This window comes from Tachypleus tridentatus, chromosome 11, assembly GCF_004210375.1.
Source record: "Tachypleus tridentatus isolate NWPU-2018 chromosome 11, ASM421037v1, whole genome shotgun sequence".
In the NCBI taxonomy this organism is placed as follows: Eukaryota; Metazoa; Arthropoda; class Merostomata; order Xiphosura; family Limulidae; genus Tachypleus; species Tachypleus tridentatus.
This window is the reverse complement of record NC_134835.1, coordinates 32,057,655-32,085,392: the sequence shown is the minus strand read 5'-3', so window position 1 is coordinate 32,085,392 and position 27,738 is coordinate 32,057,655. Positions and strand designations below refer to the sequence as shown.

The 27,738-nt window shown below is 35.5% G+C and overlaps 1 protein-coding gene across 2 annotated transcripts in view; it reads left to right on the top strand.

Moving 5' to 3' along the window:
- Nucleotides 1–21,237, top strand: part of LOC143231458 (short neuropeptide F-like) — a 40,638-nt gene extending 19,401 nt beyond the window's left edge. The window contains exon 3 of one of the 2 annotated variants that reach the window (XM_076465994.1): nt 20,983–21,237. In XM_076465994.1, the coding sequence (XP_076322109.1) occupies nt 20,983–21,173 (191 nt within the window). In that variant the 3' untranslated portion in view covers nt 21,174–21,237. Of the gene's footprint in view, nt 1–20,964 lie in introns of both variants that reach the window. The other variant, XM_076465993.1, reaches the window with a different exon arrangement.
- Nucleotides 21,238–27,738: the final 6,501 nt, after the last annotated feature.

The window sequence follows — 27,738 nt, the reverse complement described above, 5'->3', positions numbered from 1 at the left end:
TAGCTTAAATATATACTTCTGGTTCAGCTCCTAATAATTATCCTTCCGAGTTCTAGCTTAAATACATATTTCTAGTTCAGCTCCTAATAATGTTATCCTTCCGAGTTCTAGCTTAAATACATACTTCTAGTTCAGCTCCTAATAGTGTTATCGTTCCGAGTTCTAGATTAAATACATATTTCTAGTTCAGCTCCTAATAATGTTATCCTTCCGAGTTCTAGCTTAAATACATACTTCTAGTTCAGCTCCTAATAATGTTATCCTTCCGAGTTCTAGCTTAAATACATACTTCTAGTTCAGCTCCTAATAATGTTATTGTTCCAAGTTCTAGCGTACATACATACTTCTAGTTCAGCTCCTAATAATGTTATCCTTCCGAGTTCTAGCTTAAATAAATACTTCTAGTTCAGCTCCTAATAGTGTTATCGTTCCGAGCTCTAGCGTAAATACATACTTCTAGTTCAGCTCCTAATAATGTTATCCTTCCGAGTTCTAGCTTAAATACATACTTCTAGTTCAGCTCCTAATAATGTTATCGTTCCGAGTTCTAGCTTAAATACATACTGCTATTCAGCTCCTAATAATGTTATTGTTCCGAGTTCTAGCTTAAATACATACTTCTAGTTCAGCTCCTAATAATGTTATTGTTCCGAGTTCTAGCGTAAATACATACTTCTCTTCAGCTCCTAATAATGTTATCGTTCCGAGTTCTAGCTTAAATACATACTTCTAGTTCAGTTCCTAATAATGTTATCATTCCGAGTTCTAGCGTAAATACATACTTCTAGTTCAGCTCCTAATAATGTTATCGTTCCGAGTTCTAGATTAAATACATACTTCTAGTTCAGTTCCTAATAATGTTATCGTGCCGAGTTCTAGCGTAAATACATACTTCTAGTTCAGTTCCTAATAATGTTATCGTTCCGAGTTCTAGCGTAAATACATTCTTCTAGTTCAGTTCCTAATAATGTTATCGTTCCGAGTTCTAGCTTAAATACATACTTTTAGTTCAGTTCCTAATAACGTTATCATTCCGAGTTCTAGCGTAAATACATACTTCTAGTTCGGTTCCTAATATTGTTATCGTTCCGAGTTCTAGCGTAAATACATTCTTCTAGTTCAGTTCCTAATAATGTTATCGTTCCGAGTTCTAGCTTAAATACATACTTCTAGTTCAGTTCCTAATAATGTTATAGTTTCGAGTTCTAGCGTAAATACATACTTCTATTCAGCTCCTAATAATGTTATTGTTCCGAGTTCTAGCGTAAATTCATACTTCTATTCAGCTCCTAATAATGTTATTGTTCCGAGTCCTAGCGTAAATTCATACTTCTATTCAGCTCCTAATAATGTTATCGTTCCGAGTTCTAGCGTAAATACATTCTTCTAGTTCAGTTCCTAATAATGTTATCGTTCCGAGTTCTAGCTTAAATACATACTTCTAGTTCAGTTCCTAATAATGTTATCGTTCCGAGTTCTAGCGTAAATACATTCTTCTAGTTCAGTTCCTAATAATGTTATCGTTCCGAGTTCTAGCTTAAATACATACTTCTAGTTCAGTTCCTAATAATGTTATCGTTCCGAGTTCTAGCGTAAATACATTCTTCTAGTTCAGTTCCGAATAATGTTATCGTTCCGAGTTCTTGCTTAAATACATACTTCTATTCAGCTCCTAATTATGTTATTGTTCCGAGTTCTAGCTTAAATACACACTTCTATTCAGCTCCTAATTATGTTATTGTTCCGAGTTCTAGCTTAAATACATACTTCTAGTTCAGTTCTAATAATGTTATCGTTCCGAGTTCTAGCTTAAATACATACTTCTAGTTCAGTTCTAATAATGTTATCGTTCCGAGTTCTAGCGTAAATACATTCTTCTAGTTCAGTTCCTAATAATGTTATTGTTCCGAGTTCTAGCTTAAATACATACTTCTAGTTCAGTTCCTAATAATGTTATAGTTCCGAGTTCTAGCGTAAATACATTCTTCTAGTTCAGTTCCTAATAATGTTATAGTTCCGAGTTCTAGCTTAAATACATACTTCTAGTTCAGCTCCTAATAATGTTATCGTTCCGAGTTCTAGCGAAAATACATTCTTCTAGTTCAGTTCCTAATAATGTTATCGTTCCGAGTTCTAGCTTAGATACATACTTCTAGTTCAGTTCCTAATAATGTTATAGTTCCGAGTTCTAGCTTAAATACACACTTCTATTCAGCTCCTAATTATGTTATTGTTCCGAGTTCTAGCTTAAATACATACTTCAAGTTTAGTTCCTAATAATGTTATCGTTCCGAGTTCTAGCGTAAATACATTCTTCTAGTTCAGTTCCTAATAATGTTATTGTTCCGAGTTCTAGCGTAAATACATTCTTCTAGTTCAGTTCCTAATAATGTTATTGTTCCGAGTTCTAGCGTAAATACATTCTTCTAGTTCAGTTCCTAATAATGTTATGTTCCGAGTTCTAGCTTAAATACATACTTCTAGTTCAGCTCCTAATAATGTTATCGTTCCGAGTTCTAGTGTAAATACATACTTTTAGTTCAGTTCCTAATAATGTTATCGTTCCGAGTTCTAGCGTAAATACATACTTCTAGTTCAGTTCCTAATAATGTTATCGTTCCGAGTTCTAGCTGAAATACATTCTTCTAGTTCAGTTCCTAATAATGTTATCATTCCGAGTTCTAGCGTAAATACATACTTCTAGTTCAGCTCCTAATAGTGTTATCGTTCCGAGTTCTAGCGTAAATACATACTTCTAGTTCAGTTCCTAATAATGTTATCGTTCCGAGTTCTAGCGTAAATACATACTTCTAGTTCAGTTCCTAATAATGTTATCGTTCCGAGTTCTAGCTTAAATACATACTTCTAGTTCAGTTCCTAATAATGTTATTGTTCCGAGCTCTAGCGTAAATACATACTTCTAGTTCAGTTCCTAATAATGTTATCGTTCCGAGTTCTAGCGTAAATACATTCTTCTAGTTCAGTTCCTAATAATGTTATCGTTCCGAGTTCTAGCGTAAATACATTCTTCTAGTTCAGTTCCTAATAATGTTATCGTTCCGAGTTCTAGCTTAAATACATACTTCTAGTTCAGTTCCTAATAATGTTATCGTTCCGAGTTCTAGCGTAAATACATTCTTCTAGTTCAGTTCCGAATAATGTTATCGTTCCGAGTTCTTGCTTAAATACATACTTCTATTCAGCTCCTAATTATGTTATTGTTCCGAGTTCTAGCTTAAATACACACTTCTATTCAGCTCCTAATTATGTTATTGTTCCGAGTTCTAGCTTAAATACATACTTCTAGTTCAGTTCCTAATAATGTTATCGTTCCGAGTTCTAGCTTAAATACATACTTCTAGTTCAGTTCCTAATAATGTTATCGTTCCGAGTTCTAGCGTAAATACATTCTTCTAGTTCAGTTCCTAATAATGTTATTGTTCCGAGTTCTAGCTTAAATACATACTTCTAGTTCAGTTCCTAATAATGTTATGGTTCCGAGTTCTAGCGTAAATACATTCTTCTAGTTCAGTTCCTAATAATGTTATAGTTCCGAGTTCTAGCTTAAATACATACTTCTAGTTCAACTCCTAATTATGTTATTGTTCCGAGTTCTAGCTTAAATACATACTTCAAGTTCAGTTCCTAATAATGTTATTGTTCCGAGTTCTAGCTTAAATACATACTTCTAGTTCAGCTCCTAATAATGTTATCGTTCCGAGTTCTAGCTTAAATACATACTTCAAGTTCAGTTCCTAATAATGTTATTGTTCCGAGTTCTAGCTTAAATACATACTTCTAGTTCAGCTCCTAATAATGTTATCGTTCCGAGTTCTAGCTTAAATACACACTTCTATTCAGCTCCTAATTATGTTATTGTTCCGAGTTCTAGCTTAAATACATACTTCAAGTTCAGTTCCTAATAATGTTATCGTTCCGAGTTCTAGCTTAAATACATACTTCTAGTTCAGCTCCTAATAATGTTATCGTTCCGAGTTCTAGCTTAAATACATACTTCTAGTTCAGTTCCTAATAATGTTATCGTTCCGAGTTCTAGCTTAAATACACACTTCTATTCAGCTCCTAATTATGTTATTGTTCCGAGTTCTAGCTTAAATACATACTTCAAGTTCAGTTCCTAATAATGTTATTGTTCCGAGTTCTAGCTTAAATACATACTTCTAGTTCAGCTCCTAATAATGTTATCGTTCCGAGTTCTAGCGTAAATACATACTTCTAGTTCAGTTCCTAATAATGTTATCGTTCCGAGCTCTAGCTTAAATACATACTTCTAGTTCAGCTCCTAATAATGTTATCGTTCCGAGTTCTAGCGTAAATACATACTTCTAGTTCAGCTTCTAATAATGTTATCGTTCCGAGTTCTAGCGTAAATACATACTTCTAGTTCAACTCCTAATAGTGTTATCGTTCCGAGTTCTAGCGTAAATACATACTTCTAGTTTAACTCCTAATAGTGTTATCGTTCCGAGAGCAAAATGCTTTTGCTGTGAATTCAGTCATGCGTAACACAAAATTTGCGAAGAAGGTTTATTCTTTACTTTAAAATAACATACACTTTCTTTTACGTTAAGACTAACTTATTTGTCATTTTACCTTACGACTAACTTACGCTTTCTTTTACCTTAAAACTAATTTATTCTTAGTTTTACCTTACGATAACTTACGCTTTTTTACTTTAAAACTAACTTATTCTTAATTTTACCTTACGACTAACTTACGTTTTCTGTTACCTTAACACCACCTTATTCTTAATTTTACCATACGACTAACTTACGCTTTCTTTTACTTTAAAACTAACTTATTCTTAGTTTTACCTTACGACTAACTTACGCTTTTTACTTTAAAACTAACTTATTCTTAGTTTTACCTTACGACTAACTTACGCTTTCTTTTACTTTAAAACTAACTTATTCTTAGTTTTACCTTACGATTAATTTACGCTTTTTACTTTAAAACTAACTTATTCTTAGTTTTACCTTACGACTAACTTACGCCCTCTTTTACTTTAAAACTAACTTATTCTTAGTTTTACCTTACGACTAACTTACGCTTTTACTTTAAAACTAACTTATTCTTAGTTTTACCTTACGACTAACTTACGCTTTCTTTTACTAAAACTAACTTATTCTTAGTTTTACCTTACGATTAATTTTACGCTTTTACTTTAAAACTAACTTATTCTTAGTTTTACCTTACGACTAACTTACGCTTTTACTTTAAAACTAACTTATTCTTAGTTTTACCTTACGACTAACTTACGCTTTTTACTTTAAAACTAACTTATTCTTAGTTTTACCTTACGACTAACTTACCCTTTCTTTTACTTTAAAACTAACTTATTCTTAGTTTTACCTTACGACTAACTTACGCTTTTTACTTTAAAACTAACTTATTCTTAGTTTTACCTTACGACTAACTTACGCTTTTTACTTTAAAACTAACTAATCCTTAGTTTTATCTTACGACTAACTTACGCTTTCTTTTACTTTAAAACTAACTTATTCTTAGTTTTACCTTACGATTAACTTACGCTTTTTACTTTAAAACTAACTTATTCTTAGTTTTACCTTACGATTAACTTACGCTTTCTTTTACTTTAAAACTAACTTATTCTTAGTTTTACCTTACGATTAACTTACGCTTTTTACTTTAAAACTAACTTATTCTTAGTTTTACCTTACGACTAACTTACGCTTTTTACTTTAAAACTAACTTATTCTTAGTTTTACCTTACGACTAACTTACGCATTCTGTTACCTTAACACCACCTTATTCTTAGTTTTACTTCAATGCTAATTTGCGCTTCCTTTTCACATCCCATCTTTCTAACTATTAAATTTCAAATCTAACTTCTTTTGTTACATGTAACGTATTTTAATTTAGTAGAACCGTGGTCTTATTTTAGCACAGCTTGAGCGGACTGGGAGTTTTTAAACTGTTTGTACTTTACTTCGTCACAAAGTTATTCAATCAATCCTTATTTCCATCAGCCTTTAATTTAGATAAGAAGAAAAAAACATTTAAAAAGCGCAAACCTATTCATTAGTCATGAGTCCAAAACCTTTGGAGACATTATATTAACTCTTATTTGTTTCTACTCTGTTATCGTTACACATCGCTTTAGTTTAGCTTAATCATGGAGACAGGGGGTGATCAGGCTTTCAGAGCGTGTTATAAATGAAATAAACTCCACGGTCCAAGTCTGAGATCAAAAGTTAACCAACTGTTGTTCATTAATATCTAAGTGCAGGTTATTTTTTGCCAGAGGTACGAAGGCCTAGGTTTGCGTTATTTTAAAGTTCTGATAGGTTTTATATCTAAAGCATAGATTTATAAAGTCTTCCAATGTATCTCTGATACCAAACCTGATACCAAACATTCAGTACTTTTCCCGTAAAAATAGACAAACATTAGAAAATCCCAAACTAACAGAATCGATTCACAAAACATGTGTTGCTTATGAATTTCGCGCAAAGCTACACGAGAGCTATCTGCGCTAGCCGTCCATAATTTACCAGTGTAATACTAGAGGGAAGGCAGCTAGTCATCACCACCCACCGCCAACTCTTGGGCTACTCTTTTACCTACGAATAGTGGGATTGACCGTAACATGATAACGCCCCCACGGCTGGAAGGGCGAGCATGTTTGGCGCGACAAGAATGCAAACCCGTGACCCTCAGATTACGAGTCGCACGCCTTAACACGTTTGGCCATGCCGGGCCAAGAACAATCTTCATTACTACAAAGTTATATCTAGATGTAATATGTTCTTTCTCGCTGTTAGATAACTTTGCAGGGGAAACGGAAGATTACAAAGAGAGTCGTAAACTCAGTAATTCATAAGATATAAATATGAAACTGTAAATGAATCTTAAAACGATAAGAATTGTTCATAAGAACCACTAGGCAGTGTCGTATAAAACTTGTTATTAAAAAAGATATAACGTCTCACCAACTATAAGTGTGTGTGTGTGTGTGTGTGTGTGTTTTCTTTTAGGAAAGCCACATCGGGCTAACTGCTGAGTCCACCAAGGGGAATCGAATCCCCTGATTTTAGCGTTGTAAATCCGTAGACTTACCACTGTACCAGCGGGGGACTCTCACCAACAATGAACTAGTAAAAATAATTTCGGTGTCGTTCGGGGATTCGAACCGGGTTCTTAAGTCATCGCTGAAACATGTACTGTAGAAACTACACGGAACTAAACTAACTGACGTATTTCACTGGCCAAATAGTTGGGACACTCGCCTCTCAATATTGACGTATTTCACTGGCCAAGTAGTTAGGACACTCGCCTCTCAGTTTGAGGGCCGCAGGTTCAAATCCCCGTCACACTGAACATGCTCGCTCTTTCAGAAGTGGTGGTGTTGTTATGCGACGCTCAATCTCACTATTCGTTGATACACAAGCAATCAAATAGTTGGCGGTGGGTGGTGATGACCAGCTTCCTTCCCTCTAGTCTTACTCCACTAAATTAGGGACGGCTAGCGCAGCTAGCCCTTGAGTATCTTCGAGCGAAATTCAAAATAACCAATAACCAATCAAGTAGGCGTTTATATATGCATATAAAGATTATATTGGTTTCATTTTTGTAAGCAGCGAAAGGGTAGTTTGATAAAGAAGAAAAATCACTGCATAACAACACATCTCACCAATATAACTAAACTCTCATTAGGCCCGACACGATTCAACACCAACCCCGCTTTAGCGGAGACATTGAACTTAATGTCAAAATATAAAGCCTCCCCGTGGTACAGCAGTATGTCTGTAGAGCACAAATAGCCCATTGAGCAGCTTTGTGCTTCACTATAATCAAACAAAATCAGGATGATAGGCAGGATGATCTCACTGGAGAAAAGTGGGTAGATGATAAAGAATAACACAACCGTTTGATTTGTTTTACTAAATAGTGATTTTATGAGATAAGTAAGAAACTGGTATATCCATTGAATTAGATACAGATCTGTATGGGTTTCGGGTAAGCCGTTGCGGAAGTTTAATCGGAGAAGGACAAAGAAAACACAATGTTTCATCTTTGAGCGTTGCAACTAATTAGCCAAGGGTTAATACGAGAACCCATCGTAACAATATCAAGTAGCTGCGCTCCTCTGGAGGTTTCAAGATCTCCAACATGGCTCACAGAGGTCTCATTGCACCGAGCAAGGTTCTCCATTATCCTAAGTTACTTCTATAATCACCACAAAAGCGATCTTTGCCCGTTAGGACATCCGCCTCTAGAATAAGCTAAGCACGTGCACCTACTTTGGTCTTGCTAATCTCTGGAGGTTACGAATTCAGTTTCAAACTCACGAACACAAAAGTTAATGAGATGTTTCAGTTTAGCGACCACGTAAGCTTACTCTGTTAGACCTTCAAGGGTCGTTTTAGCCCCTACTAGAGGGTACGCTTTATATAGATAGGGACACCACTCCTTGTGTCCATCTTTCAAGTTTGGTCCTGTTAGCTCCAAATCGCTGAGAGGAGTTAAGATAGCAAAAACAGTTTGAAAACAGCAACCTTAATCAGTACAAAATAACCAGAAATATTACTCCACTACCTTATGTAAAAAAAGGCTTAGAAATATAACCACAATAGAAAATAATAATAAAAATAAAGTTCAATCTTTCATTTCGCTGCGGATTAATAAACTGAATAACAATATAAATATATTTATGTAATCATGTTTACAATACTCGTGTAATAAAAACAAGTAATACCATTTCTCATGATGTATAAGCCTATTTGTAAAGTTCACTTATCTATCTTAAGTTTATCTCCACATCTATTTCTTGTGAACTTTCACACGTGGTGATTTTGATACAGATTTATCTGTTAAATAGCCCACTATATTTTGATGCAATCTATCTTGTACATACCATCACATTCAGAAATAGAGTACGAAAAGACATTTTTTCTGTAAAACATGTCATCCAATGACAGGCGATCAAACGTACTCTAAGAGAAACGGGCAGTTTTAGTAAATTATTGTGATATTATTTGAATTTTTTTTTCAAAATAATGTTAAAATATCTTGAGTTTTAAGACTATAAATAACGTAAAAAAAGAACTTTCTAGCTATTTCTGAGTTGAAATGTGACAGTTTTATTACCAGTAATAAGAGAAAGAAAAAAACAAGTTGAGCTGAATTAATATATTTGAAAAAGTGTCGTGAATTTTTTATTTGTTTCCCTCGCAACGTTATGCATGCTGGCCAACGTTCGAGATATTAAGCTAACTGTTACTGTTACTTGTATACGTGTTTAATGTTTCTCAACACTTAAGTATCGTAAACTTAAATAACAACCAGTTCAAAATTAAACGTAAGATCTTGCTTATTTCTGACCGTATTGAACGTTATTCGAAATACTAAAAGCACTAGGGTTCTTCTCTCAGTCATGTCTGTGATATTAAAACTGTTTCATTTGTTGTGTTACGTAAACAAGATTGTGCCTCCGGTCCTCCTTGTGTGAATCTTATGGAGTCATTAATATGGCATATAATGGATCACGCGCTCACATCAACTTCTGAGATACTCGCTGTCTTTCTTTCTTTCTAGATGTTATTTAGTTGCTCTGGTCAATCAAGAACATCCAATCAGGTTCTCCTATTTCGTATTTTTGATCGACTTCCAAGATTGTGTATTCCCGTATTGTCACCTATTAAAATGAATGGTGGGTATCACCATCTGACCTTCACTCCATATTCTGTAATAGCGACTTGAATGAAGTATAAGTCCATTGGCCACAGCCAGTCCACATCATAAATTAACCTTCCAATACGATTTCCTGTTTGTGATACAATAATTTTCCGTAACTGTCGAAAGAGTAAACCACAAGTCTTCTAATGTGTAACCTGTAGTAATGTCCGTTTACCAGCATTTTGAGTTACGTTGTTCTAGTAAGAAAAACCAAATTCTAACAACTCGCAAACTAATAAAGCTCGAACAACTGAACGATGTTCTTGTGTTTTATTCTATGCGTCTTGCTACAATGAAAAGTGAACATGGAAGCACAATGTCTTCCATGTTCTGAGATAGAAATGGTTCGAAAGACAATTTTAACACGAAAAATCTTTATCTTCACTGACCAAAAGCATTAAATAGAAAATATCCTAGAGGTCAGTAGATTGGAAAGTTAAAACTGGAAAAAACAACCCTAAAATATTCAACTTGTTCTTCCCTTCCCTACAAATTGTGGCTGTCCCTTACATTCTAAAAAATTGTGACTATCCCTTACATTCTTACAAATTGTGACTGTCCCTTACATTCTAAAAAATTGTGACTATCCCTTACATTCTTACAAATTGTGACTATCCCTTACATTCTTACAAATTGTGACTATCCTTTACATTCTTACAAATTGTGACTGTACCTTACATTCTTACAAATTGTGACTATCCCTTACATTCTTACAAATTGTGACTGTCCCCTACATTCTTACAAATTGTGACTATCCTTTACATTCTTACAAATTGTGACTGTACCTTACATTCTTACAAATTGTGACTGTACCTTACATTCTTACAAATTGTGACTATCCCTTACATTCTTAAAATTGTGACTATCCCTTACATTCTTAAAATTGTGACTATCCCTTACATTCTTACAAATTGTGACTATCCCTTACATTCTTACAAATTGTGGCTATCCCTTACATTCTAAAAAATTGTGATTATCCCTTACATTCTTACAAATTGTGACTGTCCCTTACATTCTTACAAATTGTGACTTTCCTTTACATTCTTAAGAAATATGACTATTCCTTACCATCCTAAGAATTGTAACTATTCCTTACATTCTAAACTATCCCTTACTTTTCTGGTAATTTCGACTATTCCTTACATGCTTAAGAAATGTATTTCTTTGATTTTTAAAAAAAATGTGATAATAGGACTAAGTTTACGAAAATTAGAAATGAATTAGAATTTTGTTACCAAATTTGAATGTTACGAAATACTTTAGATGTTTGTCTATCCACAGATATGTTTATGATAATACATGTCCTTCAACCATACAGGTTTTTCACCAAATATAATATTTAACCTTTCTCACCATAGACACGAATAAGTAAAAAGACAGACTGACTGAGCTTTGGACGAAATGATATGTAAATCCCATGAGTTTTAACCCAGTTACAACTCATCACATATAAGGATTAAATCTCTGTTTCCTCAAAACTACAGGAAGGAGAAATCCATCCATGTTCAGTTACGTCACTCGACAGAAAGCATATTCATGTTCTAGTGCACCGGGAAATATACTCTCGTCTAACATACCGAATGCTTTGAAAACACAATTATACACTCTAGACCTAGCGGATGCGAATGTAGCGCCTTTATCAAGGAAGTGTGTTTGCACATACTTTCAGCTTCGATTTGGTTCTTGGGTTAAATTCAGTAACGTATGCAAAGGACGCGATGCTAAATGCGTAACGTTAAAGTCGTAACACAATGTGTAGATTTACGTAATAGTGTGAATGTTAATTCTGTGGTAACGAAAACTGTAGTAAACAGAATGATCGTCAAATCCACTTGCAGTCTCATAAGACTTCAGTTTCAAGGTGATAACAGAGTGTATTCAGAACTTATCTTATGTGGTGTTTTCCTTAACTTCTCTGCTGACCAGAAAACAGATATGGTCAATAGGACAGTCTATTGCAAGGTGGTGAAGACACGTGTTCTCTGAACGAACTAAATGTTTTAAAATGATATGTTTACAGCACATTCAATATTATTTTAAAGACGGCTGGAATGAATATTAAATTCTCAACTAAAATAAAGTACGGAACAACATTTCGACCTTCTTAGGTCTTCTTTAGGTTACCAAAGACGACCGGTTGAAACGTTGTTTTGTACTTTATTTTAATTAAAGTTTTAATATCCGTACCAGCGGTCTTTTCTACACGTTATTTCTTCAAGTAAGTTTCTCGTCGTCACGGATATTAAACATTATTAATATTGAATATTTTTATAAATGCAAAGCTGATATCTACAGCCTTGAAATTATCGTGTTCAGGAACACTGAGCTAGAAAATAACTATTCGTGAGAAAATGAACCAAACATCAATTCATACGTCTCATTGTTGCCGGAATATTTCAGTTCGTTTCAATTTAAGCACAAAGCTACACGAAGGGCCATCTCTGCTCTGCCTGTCCCAGATATCGAAACCCGTTTTCTAACGTTCTAAACATACCCCTGTTGCACAATAGGGCGACTCTTTAAGATCAATAAGTTATTCAATAAAACTTCGTTGTTTGTTGTTAACACAAAGTTACACGAAGGGCTATCGCAAGTTGGTTTCTAGCGATATAATTCCGCAGATATACAACTGCGCCACTAGGTGTCTGTTTAAGAAAGCACTATAAATATCACATATACCAGATCTTTTCACAAATAAGTGCATGCTGTTTTATGCACTAGATTCTAAGATTACAAACTATACACCCTTTGCCAAATAAACTTAAACTTTCAACCACAATCATAAGACAGACCCGGCATGGCCAGGTGGTTAAGGCACTTGGCTCACAATCTAAGGGTCGCGGCTTCGAATCCCCTTCACAACAAACATGGAAAAGAGTAGCCCAAGAGTGGGTGGTGATAACTAGCTGCCTTCCCTCTAGTCTTACGTTACTAAATTAGGGACGGCTAGCGCAGATAGCTCTTTAGTTGCTTTGCGCGAAATTCAAACCAATAAAGTTTCACAAAAACAACATCGGTTATTTTAAATTCATAGTTGTACAGTTTTTCTAAATAAAACATACGGCAAAAAGGTTTTATTCGATGTCTTGTGGCCCGGCATGGCCAAGCGTGTTAAGGCGTGCGACTCGTAATCCGAGGGTCGAGGGTTCGCATCCCCGTCGCGCCAAACATGCTCGCCCTTTCAGCCGTGGGGGCGTAATAATGTGACGGTCAATCCCACTATTCGTTGGTAAAATAGTAGCCCAAGAGTTGGCGGTGGGTGGTGATGACTAACTGCCTTCCCTCTAGTCTTACACTGCTAAATTAGGGACGGCTAACACAGATAGCCCTCGAGTAGCTTTGTGCGAAATTCGAAAACAAGCAAACAATCGATGTCGTATACACACATACACACTTGAGTAATTTATTTTTAACAGAAACTGGCTGTTAAATATTTTTAGTAAAGCTTAAGTGTTAAATAAATGTATATATTAAAAATTATGTCATCTCAGCAGAGTATTTATTCATTTCTATATATTTACATTGCTAAGTGCTTATAAGGCGGCCCAGAATGGTCTGGTGGTAAGAACACTTGTTTCCCAAGCTGTGGGTATTATGTCTGATTATCCCTCACACAGTGAGTCTATTATAAAGTTGCAATTTGATAAAACATTAACCAAAGAGTTGTCGGTGCTAGGGGTTAAATATTTGCATTCCCTCCAATCTATCACTATTACGTTAGGAACAGTGGCTTGGCATGGCGAAGGGTGTTAAGGCGTTCTTCTCGTAATCCGAGGGTCGCGGGTTCGAATCTCGGTCGCACCAAACATGCTTGCCCTTTCAGCCGTGGGGGCGTTATAGTGTAACGGTCAATCCCCCTATTCGTTGATAAGAGAGTGGCCCAAGAGTTAGCGGTGGGCGGTGATGACTAGCTGCCTTCCCTCTAGTCTTACACTGTTAAATTAGGGACGGCTAGCGCAGATAGCTCTCGAGTAGCTTTGTGCGAAATTCAAAAACACAAACAAAAAAAAACGTTAGGAACACTAATAACCATTGTGTAGCCTAGCGTGAAATTCCAAAGAAACTAAATCGTTTACGAGATTTGTTTGTTTGTTTTTGAATTTCGCGTAAAACTACACGAGGGTTATCTGCGCTAGCCGTCCCTAATTTAACAGTGTAAGACAAGAGGGAAGGCAGCTAGTCATCACAATCCACCGCTAACTCTTGGGCTACTCTTTTACCAACAAATAGTGGGATTGATCGGCTGAAAGGGCGAACATGTTTGGTGTGACGGGGATTACAAGTCGAGCACCTTAACCACCTGGCCATGCTGGGCCTAACTCCCAAAGAACACGCATTAAAACACTAAAAAAATACAACGTTGTTGGTTCCAGAATTAAATTATTTGAAAGAAGCCAGTATTTCCATATAGATCGATAGATTTCTCGTGTTTCCAAACAACATTTCGGTAATTTTTTAAATTCGAAGTTGGAAGAGATGTAAAAAGAAAATAATCTTGTTATATCCAGCTATTTAACGACTCTAACTGCCGCAGGGTTAACGTAAGTAATTTTACCTAATTTGTATTGCAATAATGTTGTTGAGCTACGAACGTTGTTGAAATTATGTTTAATGTTTATCTTGACTTGATGAAGAAGAAAACCTTGTGTTAGGCCTTGCGATTTAATTTTATACAACAGCCTTGTTTACATTAGCGAGACATATTATGCTACTTGGACATATATCTTGGAAACCGTCAACATTCTGGCCAAACAAACAGTAATCTTGATCAATAAAAGTTTAATGTAGCCCACCAAGGAATTTCTTAGTAATTATAGAAGGAGGGAAGTTTAATATTGTTTTTTTACTTACTGATCTGGACGTAAGACTGTAAAACATAAAACTGTTTTTAATGTGTACGGCAGATGTCACTACTAAAAAAAATACTACGATGCTTGAGGTGTTAATACAAATGTAACTACAAATATTCAGTATTGATATAAAATGATAAAAACTGTATAACCCTATAGCTCTTTCAAAAGGTCCACCTATAACTATTTCAAATAACTGATTTATTACGTTTAGTATGTGTGTTTTCTTATAGAAAAGCCACATCGAGCTATCTGCTGAGCCCACCGAGGGGAATCGAATCCCTGATTTTAGTGTTGGAAATCCGGAGACATACCGCTGTACTAGCGGGGTATTTATTACGTTTAGCTTTATTTCTAATAGCAGAGAATTTCTCTTATCGAATGTTTGTTTGTTTGTTTTGAATTTCGCGCAAAGTAACTTTTGGGCTATCTACTCTAATCGTCTCTAATTTCGCTGTGTAAGACTAGAGGGAAGGAATCAAGTCATCGCTACCCACCGCCAACAAGGAAAAACGCTGCTAAAAAAACTTGACATTTTTGGTAATTTGAGGTAAAACCAGGAAGCTGTTAGTGGTTCTTAGGTACTCATGTTATTATTTGTTAAGCAAATTATGAATTAGAGCAAAAATTCTCTAAGATATGGACCGACATTGCCAGGTGGTTAGGGCGCTTGTCTCGCAATTTGAGGGTCACAGGTTTGAATTTCTGTCACACCAAACTTGCCTTTTTAGCCTGGAGGCCTTATAATGTAACGGTCACTTCCACTATTCGTTGATAAAATTGTAGCCCGAGAGTTGGCGGTGGGTGGTGATGACTAGCTGCCTTCCCTGCTAAATTAGGGGCGGCTTCTGTAGATAGCTCTTCTGTAGCTTTGCACAAAATTCGAAACAAACAAACAAACTCTAAGATATATAATTGCTAAGGCGGTACATGTACTGACTTGGAACTCTAAAAACCTGATTTCGATGCCTCTGTGGGGCAGAACACAGATACCTCATTAAACATGTTTTACTTAACTGTAAAAACACGAAAGGTGCGTGGAAAATGCAACGCGTATGGTCAAGCAGCCTTTCTCTGCCACATGATTCGAAAACAATAAAATCTAATAAAAATTAATATTTAGAAACTCATAAGTTATAATTTCATTATTTAAAAAAGATAAAATTAGCCTATAAGTATTCAGAAATAAACTTCTTAATAATTTATATTTTGTAACAACTGTTATATTCTCCGATAGGTTAATGGTGAGTCCGTATGTAAGTAGATAGTGAGAAAATAGCCCATTATTTGCGCTAAGAAACAACAGAAAATTACAACTAATTTTCTTCTATTTCAAATAGACATAATAAAACATAGAATATGACATCAAGTGTAATACCATTATGTCTGATTAAACAATATTTAAAAGTACTTACTAAGGTTTGTTTAAATGTTTAGAATTCTTGCACAAAGATACTTGGAAAGTTAATAAGGTGTCATGGATATCGAAACCCGGTTTATAGCGTTGTAAATACACAGACATCCACGAAGGGACATCTACACATAGCAGTAAAAGGTTTGTTTTGATAAATCATAGGATAGGCGTCAAATCAACAATACCCATTGCCAGGTATTAGGTTATTTTTCAGCGGCAGTCGGTCCCTCGTACAGCGTACCTCACGGTCCCAAAATGCGTAGCGCATTTTTTGCGTCATGAAGTTCGAGCAAGGTAACCACTACGCCACGCCTATCGTAATGTCACGATCTGAAAAACATAAAATAGGTTTACATTTCCATACTCTGATAGTAAAAATGTTTATCAGCTGAGGACTAAATTGCGAATAATTTAAAAGGAACATTGCTTTCTTTGAATTTGGTAATATTTAATTAATTTCTTCGCGAATTTTAATTAGACTTCCCCACCATTCGACTATGTCAATTCAAGTTATGGCTTATTAGCGCCAATTTGTTTTTGCTAATTTTCTCAGTAAATGTTGTAGTGATGTCGAACTTCTAAAATATATCACTATTTTTGTTGTTGTTGTGTTTGATTTTGTTACGTAGAGTGAGAAAACGTAGTCGAACTAACAGAAATGTCAAAATTCTTTTTGTACAAATTACTATATTTAAAACAATTTAAGCCTAAAATAAATTTTATTATTCAATGTATAGGAGAGAAAGAAGAATTATTAAGCTGATATGATAAAACTATTCCAAGCTATACTTAATGTGGTTAAATGAATAAATCTGAGAACGAACTACTAGCTGTTTAACTTTATTGGCTTAACAGTCCTTTGTAAATGAACATATTCTACCCGCATAAAGTCCAAAACCGAAATATTTTGCAACAGATATCTGTATGTTATCAAAGCGATAAAAACTGATGTTTTATTATTATTATTTACTGTGGTTTGGTTTGTTTCGAATTTTGCACAAACCCACTTGAGGGCTATCTGCGCTATTCGTCCCTACTTTAGCAGTGTAAGACTAGAGGGAAGGCAACTAGTCATCATCACCCACCGCCTACTCTTGGGCTACTCTTTTACCAACGAATAACTGGACTGACCGTCACATTATAACGTTCCCACGGCTGAAAGGGCAAGAATGTTTGGTGTGACAGGGATTCGAACCTACGATCCTCGGATTACAAATCGAGCTCCTTAACAACTTGGCCATGCCGGACCTATTTACTGTGAAAACCATTGTTGGATGAAAGCCCACGTTTCTAAATGAAATTAAAACGAATTGTTTTTAGAATGCTAAATAAAATATTTTAAGACGGTAAAATCCACTGCTGAATCCACCGAGGGGAATCGAACCTTTGATTTTAGCATTGTAAATCCGTAGACTTACCGCTGTACCAGCGGGGAAGATTTTACGAGGGATAGATTGACAATATATCCAAGAAAGACTTTGACTTCGAAGTTATATTTGCTAACTCAAAGTCAGAGAGACTAAAATATACTTGACAGGACTCCATTGTTTTAATTTTAGTTGCCCCAAAATATACCTAACAGTAGACGGTGTTATCGTTATTAACAAAGGTCGTCTATTCTAAGACTTAATGCTAGTAACAGTTCAAGTCTGAATAATTTCCTGTCTCTGAGTTCTCAGAGAAAAGAGCTTCGTGCCATATACTGAAAAACATGCTACCTCATTACCGAACAGGAAGTGAAGTCAGTCGAGAAGGAAATTCCCTGTGGAACGTCTCTCCTCTTACTTCATATCAAACTGAAAATACAAGTTGTTGTTTGAAGAAATGTAAAAGTAGTGTAGTGCATTAGATAACCTGTCATATGTATTGGTGTGCGTCTGTTTGTTCGCCCGTGAGGAACCTCTGCAACTTCGATTACCATGAAACTTTTACTTTCAGTGAGTTCTTATGTACTCTCAAAGGGAGCGCAAGACCCACAAATTACTTAAACTGAACATGTTAGTTTGAATTATTGCACACAAAAAATGGCTTTTTTTAAAACAGGACAGGAAACAATCTCTTCATGTTTTGACAGCATCAGTTATAATCAGACAATAACGACAACATGACATAAAATAAACCTAAACTCTACATCACCATTAGTTACAATCAGGTGGTGACGTCAACATGACTTTAAATAAATCTGGTTACATCCTAACCATCATCTCATTATTGAACAAAATTCTCTTCCAAATATGTTGTCCAGCATGGCCAGGTGGGTTAAGGCGTGCGACTCGTAATCTGAGGGGCGCGGGTTCGCATCCCCGTCGCGCCAAACATGCTCGCCCTTTATAACGCCGTGGGGGCGTTATAATGTGACGGTCCATCCTACTATTCGTTGGCAAAGCGATGGGTGGTGATACTAGCTGCCCTCCTTATAGTCTTACACTACTAAATTAGGGACGGCTAGCGCAGATAGCCCTCGAGTAGCTTTGCACGAAATTCAAAAAAACAAAAGAAAAACAAACAAACAAGCATTGCAAACTGTCCTCATTTAACCGTCTCATACCTTTGCCACTTCTTACGTATTTATTAAAATATAATGATTCTCGTTGAGTAATTAAAAGTTTACTTGAATGCACTTACAAAATCCTAATAGTTTTATATACTATCAGTAAAAAAGTGGCAAACAATATTCACACAAGTATTAATAGTTCTACTTATTACCAGTTCAAATATATATTAATATTTTCACACTATCTAAATATCTTAACAGTTGTATATAATACCATCGAAAAAGGGAGGGGGTGCAATATTCACACAAGTATTAATAGTTCTACGTATTAACAACGGGTTAAAATAACACTGTTAAACATAATTATTAGTGGAAACACAGCCCAGGTATAAGACCGTGACACGTGTTTTCATTATAAGGTTTAGTTTTTCATACATATATTTTTTCATTACTTTTTTGCTATTCACTACTTAGAGTTTCTTCCAGTTCTCACTAGGAACGTCTTATAAATGGGTTAAATAATTAATGTAATTTTCTTCATTTATTGATTCACGAAGGTTAATTGTCTTCAGAAGTATATCTTACACTGAGAATCGGTTCCAGCTACAGTTTATAATATAACTTATTCTAGTCAAATTTCTCTCTTTGTAATAAATTGTTTGGTGAACTTATAAGTGTGTTGTACAAGATGGTGAAAACCAATAGAATGGCCTTTGTTATTAAAAGTCCAATTCGTGTCGTCAATAAAATTTGGACTTCAAACCCTGTTTCCAAGAAGCCCTACTGTATCACATCCAGTTTTACAAAGTCCTACTTCCTTGAAGCCTTGCACACGGTTACTTTTATATTACTCACGTTTCCAATTTATTTTAAAATAGAGTAAAATTGAAAAATCACACTATACTCTGTAAATTGTATTTCCTGTCATTGTTCCCTCGCCAAATGAATTTCTTTAAGGGAACTCGCACATCTCGAAATACAAAGAGGACATTGGTTTCTTTAGACCATAAAAGTAGTTTAAGTCCTGTAAAAATAATTGTATAAAATAATTTCAACCTTCATTAGAAATTTCTTATCGGTGATTTCATTCGTTTGTGTGTAGTTTTGATCACTCAATAACACGATACACTATTTAGATCTGTATTCAATAACTGAAAGGGACAACCATCCTTGATCGATAACTCTCACACGGTTTTTGTCCTTCAAACTTTATGTTCATAAACAAAGCTGGTGATGCGTTCTGAGTGTAAATAGAAAATTATAAAAACAGGATGGGAGTTTTATTTTTAAAAAAAAGCATTTTTAAGAAACTTTAAACATTTATCATAAGCAAATTAACTAATTCCTTACTTCAAGTATTTCTACAGAACTGAAACAAAATCTAAGTATGGATAACTCACTATGTTTACGTTTCCGGGTTTTCTTAAGTCATCAGGCGGAAAGAAAGTAAATTGAAACTAAGAATAGTTGAGTATATTTACCCCCCTTCCCCGATGAAAGTGATCTGAGTGGTTCTCCACGTTTCATAACAAAAAGTACAACGTTTTTTGTTGTCGTTTATAACAGTAATACTTATGATATGAATAACTAATTCTTGGAGAAACTCCAAACAAGCATGTACGACATTTTACATGTCAAAAGAAACTGACAAGAATAATGTAATCAACATGATTTGTTATTCACAAATTGGTTAAAATATCTAGTTGTTTTTTTTTAATTTCGCGCAAAGCTACTCAAGGGCTATCTGCGCTAGTCGTCCCCAATTTAGCAATGTAAGACTAGAGAGAAGGCAGCTAGTTATCACCACCCACCGCCAACTCTTGAGCTACTCTTTTACTAACAAATAGTGGGATTGACCGTCACATTATAACGCTCCCACGGTTGAACGGGCGAGCATGTTTGGTGCGACATGGTTTCGTAACCGCGACCCTCGGATTACGAGTCGAGCGCCTTTACCCACCTGGCCATGCCGGGCCTAAATATTATCTAGCCAGACGTTCTACTGATCTAAATTCTCGGTCATTTAAGAAGAAACTTACTGTAAAGTAACTAATATTAACCATCCTTATTTTTAAAAAAATTAGTGTTAACACATTTATATCTCAGGTCCTAACATCAACCTACACTTACTTACTTCTAATTGTGTTAAAAACAACTCGTTTTTTTCTTTCATTTAAATGTATCTACAAATAATTTTGTTTGAAAAAACTTGGAAAATAGTGTTATGTGTAAACATTTTTTTTTATTGTTTGAAATTCTTTCACTTGATAAATTTTTTAAGAGTTTCTAGCTGTTCTTAGTTAAAGGAACTCTTTTAAAATGTCTGTACGAAGTTTCTCATTTCCAAAATAATTTATGCTTAAATATCTAATCAAAAGAATGTTTCTACGTTACTACATCATGATCACCTGTTTAATATATGTCTTTTTTTTTTAAACTTTTGTCATTTACCATGGAAGAATTATTAATGAAACGTCACCCTACAGGATCTCAGTTTCTTGCAGACTTGAGAGATCTCTACGAGCTTCTTCTGAGAAACGAGGCTCTACCACCAGTTGCCAGATTTGCCCACCAGATGGAACGTAAAGGTGGCCGATCGCCTTCTCTCCGACTTCGTTTCGGAAGACGTGCAGATCCGCTCTGGGCTCATTTGTCTTCTGCTGAAGCACGTGCAATCGACGAACCAGAAAATTAAAATTCTTGATCCGATGAGAGCTGAATAATTTACGTAACTCTTAGAATTTTCTTTTATAAAATAAATAACTTTTTTTTTGTTATAAAATTACTATTAACTAAAAAAAATAACTTACTTACATTCACTTTTTTTCTCTCTCGTTCAATTCATGGCAGTCGTTCGAAATAGAACGTTTGAAACCTTGATATGTCTTAATCACTAAATTAAGTTCGCTTGTTTAACAAACTGGTATATTATCTACAAGCTTATTATATTAATGTGTTGTTCGTTTTCTCAATACGTGTTGTAGCAAAAAAGAAGGTAACTGTCGTTCCTTAAACCTGAAACCCATGTAACCAGTCATGTGTTCTAAACGGTAACGTCTAGAATACGTCTGGATGTCAAGTTCTAAATAAATCTATGAAAATTATCAATTTATGTCCATCGAGAACTTTCTGTTTAAACTTTCATTAACAGCTCCTCAGTGGCATAGCGGTATGTCAGCAGACTCACACCGCTAAAGGCATACTCCCTTGTAATCCGAGAGGTCGCGGGTTCGAATCCCCGTTACACCATACATGCTCGCCCTTTCAGTCTTTGGGGTGTTATAACGTGACGTTGGTAAAAGAGTAGCCCAAGACTAACTGCATTCCCTCTAGTCTTACACGGTTAAATTAGGGACGGCTAGCGGAGATAACCCTCGAGTAACGTTGCGCGAAATTAAAAACAAAACAAACTTTTACAATACCAATAGGCTTCGGCATTATATGCAAATTAGTAATGAACAGGTTCATCATTGTGTTCCAAACAAGCATTTTTCTGTCTCCCGTACAGCGAGCATTTTTTTGGTGTTACGTATTTTACCGAGTCGCAAAAATTATAATAGGTTTTATGCGTTTGTTGTTAAGCGCAAAATTACAAAATAGGATATGTGTGCTTTGCCAACTGTAGGTATCTAAACTCTATTTTTAGTGTCATGTCCTCAGAGTTTTCGCTCCGTCACCGGGGGCTAACTACTATTAATAGTATTAACAGATGTTTTAACGTCCTTTTTTAAAATTGTTAACAGTTGGTTACGTGAGCAGGTTTGGTTTCGTTTATTTTGAATTTCGCGCAAACCTACTCGAGGGCTATCTGCGCTAGCCGTCTCTAATTTAGCAGTGTAACACTAGAGGGAAGGCAGCTAGTCATCACCATCCACCGCCAACTCTTGGGCTACTCCTTTACCAACGAATAGTGGGATTAACAGTCACATTATAACACCTCCACGGCTGAAAGGGCGAGGATGTTTATTGTGACGGGATTCGAACTCGCGACCCTCAGATTAGGAGTCGAGTGTCTTAAACACCTGGCCATGCCGGGCCTACGTGACCAGGCGTGTTATGTGAGTAACATATTTTATAGACGTTTTTATATACAGTGTCATATAACACGATGTCGTCAATTGTCCACACTGCGACACACTTTACACGACTCTCCGTCAACATTTTACTTTAGTCGAGAATGTATTCCACGCTCTTATCATCTGAGGAATAAGTAACTTCTATAGCTTGTAGTTTAAATTCCCATTATGGGTACTGTGTAATAGTGAATACTCGGGTCGATAGTAAACAAAAGTCTGTCAGGGCAAAGATACATTGCACGTATTGCGTTACTTATGCATAACGTATTGGCCATCTCATTAATAGGTATTGCTAGTAACTTATCTTATAACTTCCATTCAGTGATGAACATATTTCACTTATACCTGCTGAATCTTTGGTTCGAATTTTGATTTTGAAACGTAACTCTTCTCGTACATTTTTATATATGACTCAAACACACCTTTAAGTCACTGTTAATGCCCTCTGTTGAAAATTATAGTAATATCTTCTTGATTTTCTTAAGCGTGTTCAAGAAAGCCTTTTAATAAATGAGTTGCAAACGAAAGTATATAAGTACATAATATAATTTAAAGTGTATTATTTCGCTTATTTAACCTAAATATGTTTTAAGAAACGAAACAAAATTTACTTTTCTGTTATCAATTTAATGAAAGAAATTATAAGGTATGTCTGCAGGTTTACAACGTTAAAAATCGGAGTTCGATACCCACGGTGGACAATCGTGTACATTTGTGTCAATATTCAAACAAACATACAAAACTATATTAGTTTGAGACCAATAATAACAACCATATTTCTAGGATAGGTCTTACGTGGTACGGAATGGACAGGGGGTTAAGACACTTGACTCGTAATCCGATGGTTGCGGGTTCGAATCCCCGTCACACCAAACATGCTCGCCCTTTCAAGTGTGAGGGTGTTATAATGTTACCGTCAATCCCACTATTCGTTGGTAAAAGAGTAGCCCAAGAGTTGGCGGTGGGTGGTGATGACTACCTGTCTTCCCTCTAGTTTTACACTGCTAAATTATGGAGGGTTAGCACAGATAGCCCTCGTGTAGCTTTGCGCGAAATTCAAAACAAACAAACAAACAAACATTAGGCTTCTCTTTACACTTCACCTTCTCTTCCCAAAAATTAGAATATTTTAATATTCTTCGTTGTTATGTTTTGGTATTCTTGAGCCTCAGAATTCGTACAAAATAAAACTAGAATTATTCATCTTCATCAAAGATCGAATTTCTAATTGAAGTTCCATTTGTTAATTAGAAGAGCATGAACTATTCCTGAGCAAGGAAAATGATTTTTCTAAAACTACAGGAAAACTTAATGGTCGTAATCTACTGAAGAACTCCCTGCTTTTAGATTAACAGAAAAGAAAAACTTTTATCCTAATGAGAAATTTGTTGTCGTTGTGATTATATATTAGTTCTTTAACTCGCAGGTCACTCGAAATGAACAGATGGATTTGAATGTAACTCTTATAACGAATCCTTAGCCACAAAATGCGAAACGTTATCATTTGTTGTTGTTGTTTGTGGGGGCGGAGTAACGGGGCACAAACCATATAAATTCGGATCCAAAGTCAGACGTACTAACCAATGAACTCTGGTCGATCGATACTTCTTCTAAACTGCCAAAATTAATGTTCCGAAACTACCAAAACGATCAATGATTCTACAGGGTGTTCTGAAAGTCACTGTGCAGTTTTGTCTGTTAATAAATATATAAGTGCACAGTGACTTTCCGAGCACCCTGTACTTTATAATTATTTCTTGGTTGAAAGAAATTTCTGTTTTCCAAGTACCATACAGCCAATCTGTTATCGTACATTAAAAACCAATGTTCATAGGTTATAAAACGTCACATAAAAGGTTGTTGCTGAGTTATTGGAGAAATAGCTTCATCTAACCTACCAGTAAAATTCCTCATCCCACACTACCACTATTTTCGGATTACAAGAAGAAGTCTGTCTTTATATGAACCATTTCTCCTGAACGTATTCAGAAATCATCGCTTTCAGACTTTGACAGAACAACGTGAACTAACCTTACTCAACGCAGTAACCTAGGTGCAGCTGCTCTAGTTTGAAAATGTGGTTTATTGAAATCACTTGAAGGACGTCAATATACATATTAAAGTCTAACTTGACTAGGGAAGTCACTATATAATAAGAGAGTGATGTTACAATGTTGAGCAACCAAAAAATAATAAGTCAGTGATATGTTCTGATTACCTATTAAAGAATTATTTAGGTGTGTTGAAAACCATGTATTCATACTTTACGTATGGGTCTTCATCAAGCATTTAAACAGATTCATATAAAAAGAAATAAGTAAATACATTTCCCCTTTAAGACAAGTTACAGAATGTTAATTTAATACAACGTGAGTTCATGGCCAGGTGGTTAAGGCACTCGACTCGTGATCTGAGGGTTGCGGGTTCGAATTCCCGTCACACCAAATATGCTCGCCCTTTCACCCGTGGGGTGGTTATAATGTGACGGTCAATCTCACTATTCGTTGGTAAAAGAGTAGCCCAAGAGTTGACCGTGGGAGGTGATGATTAGCTGTCTTCCCTCTAGTCTTACACTGCTAAATTAGGGACGACTAGCGCAGATATCCCTCGTGTAGCTTTGCGCGAAATTCAAAAACAAACAAACAACGTGAATTTTAGGGTATCCTTCTTATTAGATCTTTCAATGAACAGATACACTATAGTTTCGTCGTCAGTGTCAATTTTAAAAATGATTAATGAATTATGGACTCCGTGTGTTATTGAGAATTTTCTATAAGCAGCTAAACGTATAATTATTTATTGTTTAAAATATTAATTTAAAAAAAGCACGCGAACACGTGTTATTTGTCTCAGTTAATTCGAGTACTCCTGTGAGATTGCGTTGCATCTACGGATTTACAACGTTGAAATCAGAGGGTTCGATGTGGATTTGATACACAGAAAAATGCACATTCTCCGTTAATCAAAACCGGAATACATCTTATACTCTGCATATTTTTTTCTCTTATAATTCTAAAATTTTCGTTTCAATACCCGTGGTAAGCAGAGGACAGATAACTCGTTATGTAACTTTGTGCTTTGAAACAGTGGTAAGCAGAGGACAGATAACTCGTTATGTAACTTTGTGCTTTGAAACAGTGGTAAGCAGAGGACAGATAACTCGTTATGTAACTTTGTGCTTTGAAACAGTGGTCAGCAGAGGACAGATAACTCGTTATGTAACTTTGTGCTTTGAAACAGTGGTCAGCAGAGGACAGATAACTCGTTATGTAACTTTGTGCTTTGAAACAGTGGTAAGCAGAGGACAGATAACTCGTTATGTAACTTTGTGCTTTGAAACAGTGGTAAGCAGAGGACAGATAACTCGTTATGTAACTTTGTGCTTTGAAACAGTGGTCAGCAGAGGACAGATAACTCGTTATGTAACTTTGTGCTTTGAAACAGTGGTCAGCAGAGGACAGATAACTCGTTATGTAACTTTGTGCTTTGAAACAGTGGTGAGCAGAGGACAGATAACTCGTTATGTAACTTTGTGCTTTGAAACAGTGGTCAGCAGAGGACAGATAACTCGTTATGTAACTTTGTGCTTTGAAACAGTGGTCAGCAGAGGACAGATAACTCGTTATGTAACTTTGTGCTTTGAAACAGTGGTCAGCAGAGGACAGATAACTCGTTATGTAACTTTGTGCTTTGAAACAGTGGTAAGCCAAGGACAGATAACTCGTTATGTAACTTTGTGCTTTGAAACAGTGGTCAGCAGAGGACAGATAACTCGTTATGTAACTTTGTGCTTTGAAACAGTGGTAAGCCAAGGACAGATAACTCGTTATGTAACTTTGTGCTTTGAAACAAACAAACAAACAACCTATGTACATTACACTACACAACACAAAAATCCCCTGTTTTCGGTTTTAAATAAACAATTTAGAAAGTTCTAATGAATTAGACGTCCCTGGCTTTGAACTAATAAGAAAAAAACAAAGGAAGCTAGTCAGCAACTTCCACCGCCAACTTTTGGGCTGCTCTTTCATCAATTAATAGTGGGATTTGACTCACACTGTTATCGCACACCCTGAGGTTTTTATGCGGCACCGGGACCTGAACAAGGAATCCTCAAATTAACACTTCGAGTGCGATGACCAATAAATCCAGCTATGTTGAACAATCACATGATTGTTTTTTTTTGGTATCCAAAAGAAAAAAGAATACGTTTGAAGAAAGTTCATAATGAAATGCGAGAAAAACGAAACCATAATTCCTCTATAGAGCTAAAATTAGTACAAGTAATATCCTGAAATGTTTGGTGCATTTCAATTAATTTTAATTTATATATCTTTAATACAGAAGGTCGAATACATTACATTACATTATTTTTAATATGAAAATGGTAAAAAAAACTGATAAATGGCAGCTGGAAAACTGTCGTTGTAGTGCAATAGATAAATTGTGATATTTATGTATAAAGGATTTTGTGCTTTGTACATAACATCTATATAAAGGATTGTTTTTCAACTGAATCTATGCATCAGAGTTATTGTCGATATGCAAAATCATCGGACACACTTTAATGATGGTCGCTCCTCTTTGGCTCAGGACCCATTTATAAGCACTGATGGTAAGTGCAAAAACATCTGGCTGATTAAATACTTCATAAATAAATAAATAAATTGCGATATATTTTCAAAGCCTGACGACTCACTTATGAATTGCGAACAACGGGTTAAGAAACGCTGATATAAAATATCTCGAGCGTGGTGACATGGGCTGTAACGACATGGTGTGGCTCCAAAATCGTTTTAGTGTGATACCCAACCTATGTATGTAGCGAAATTATTTTACTACCAGACTTTCGACGTAATATTAGTCCAAGTTTTAATATAAAAACAACATGACTATTAAGAAAAAGACCAAATAAAATGTAACGTTAATGCTTTTCTTCATGATAAAACTATCAGCTATAAAACAAACAATAAGGGGCATGACTTTCAAGCATTCTAAACTTATTTCATATTTCGTAATCCGAGTGTCGCGGGATTGAATTCCCGTCACACCAAACATGCTCGCCCTTTCAGCCGTGGGGGCGTCGTAAGGAGTCGGTTAATCCCACTATTCGTTGGTAAAACAGTCAGTAGCGACCAAAACCAACAACTCTTAGATTTCAATAGTAAGATTTCTCCCTCAATG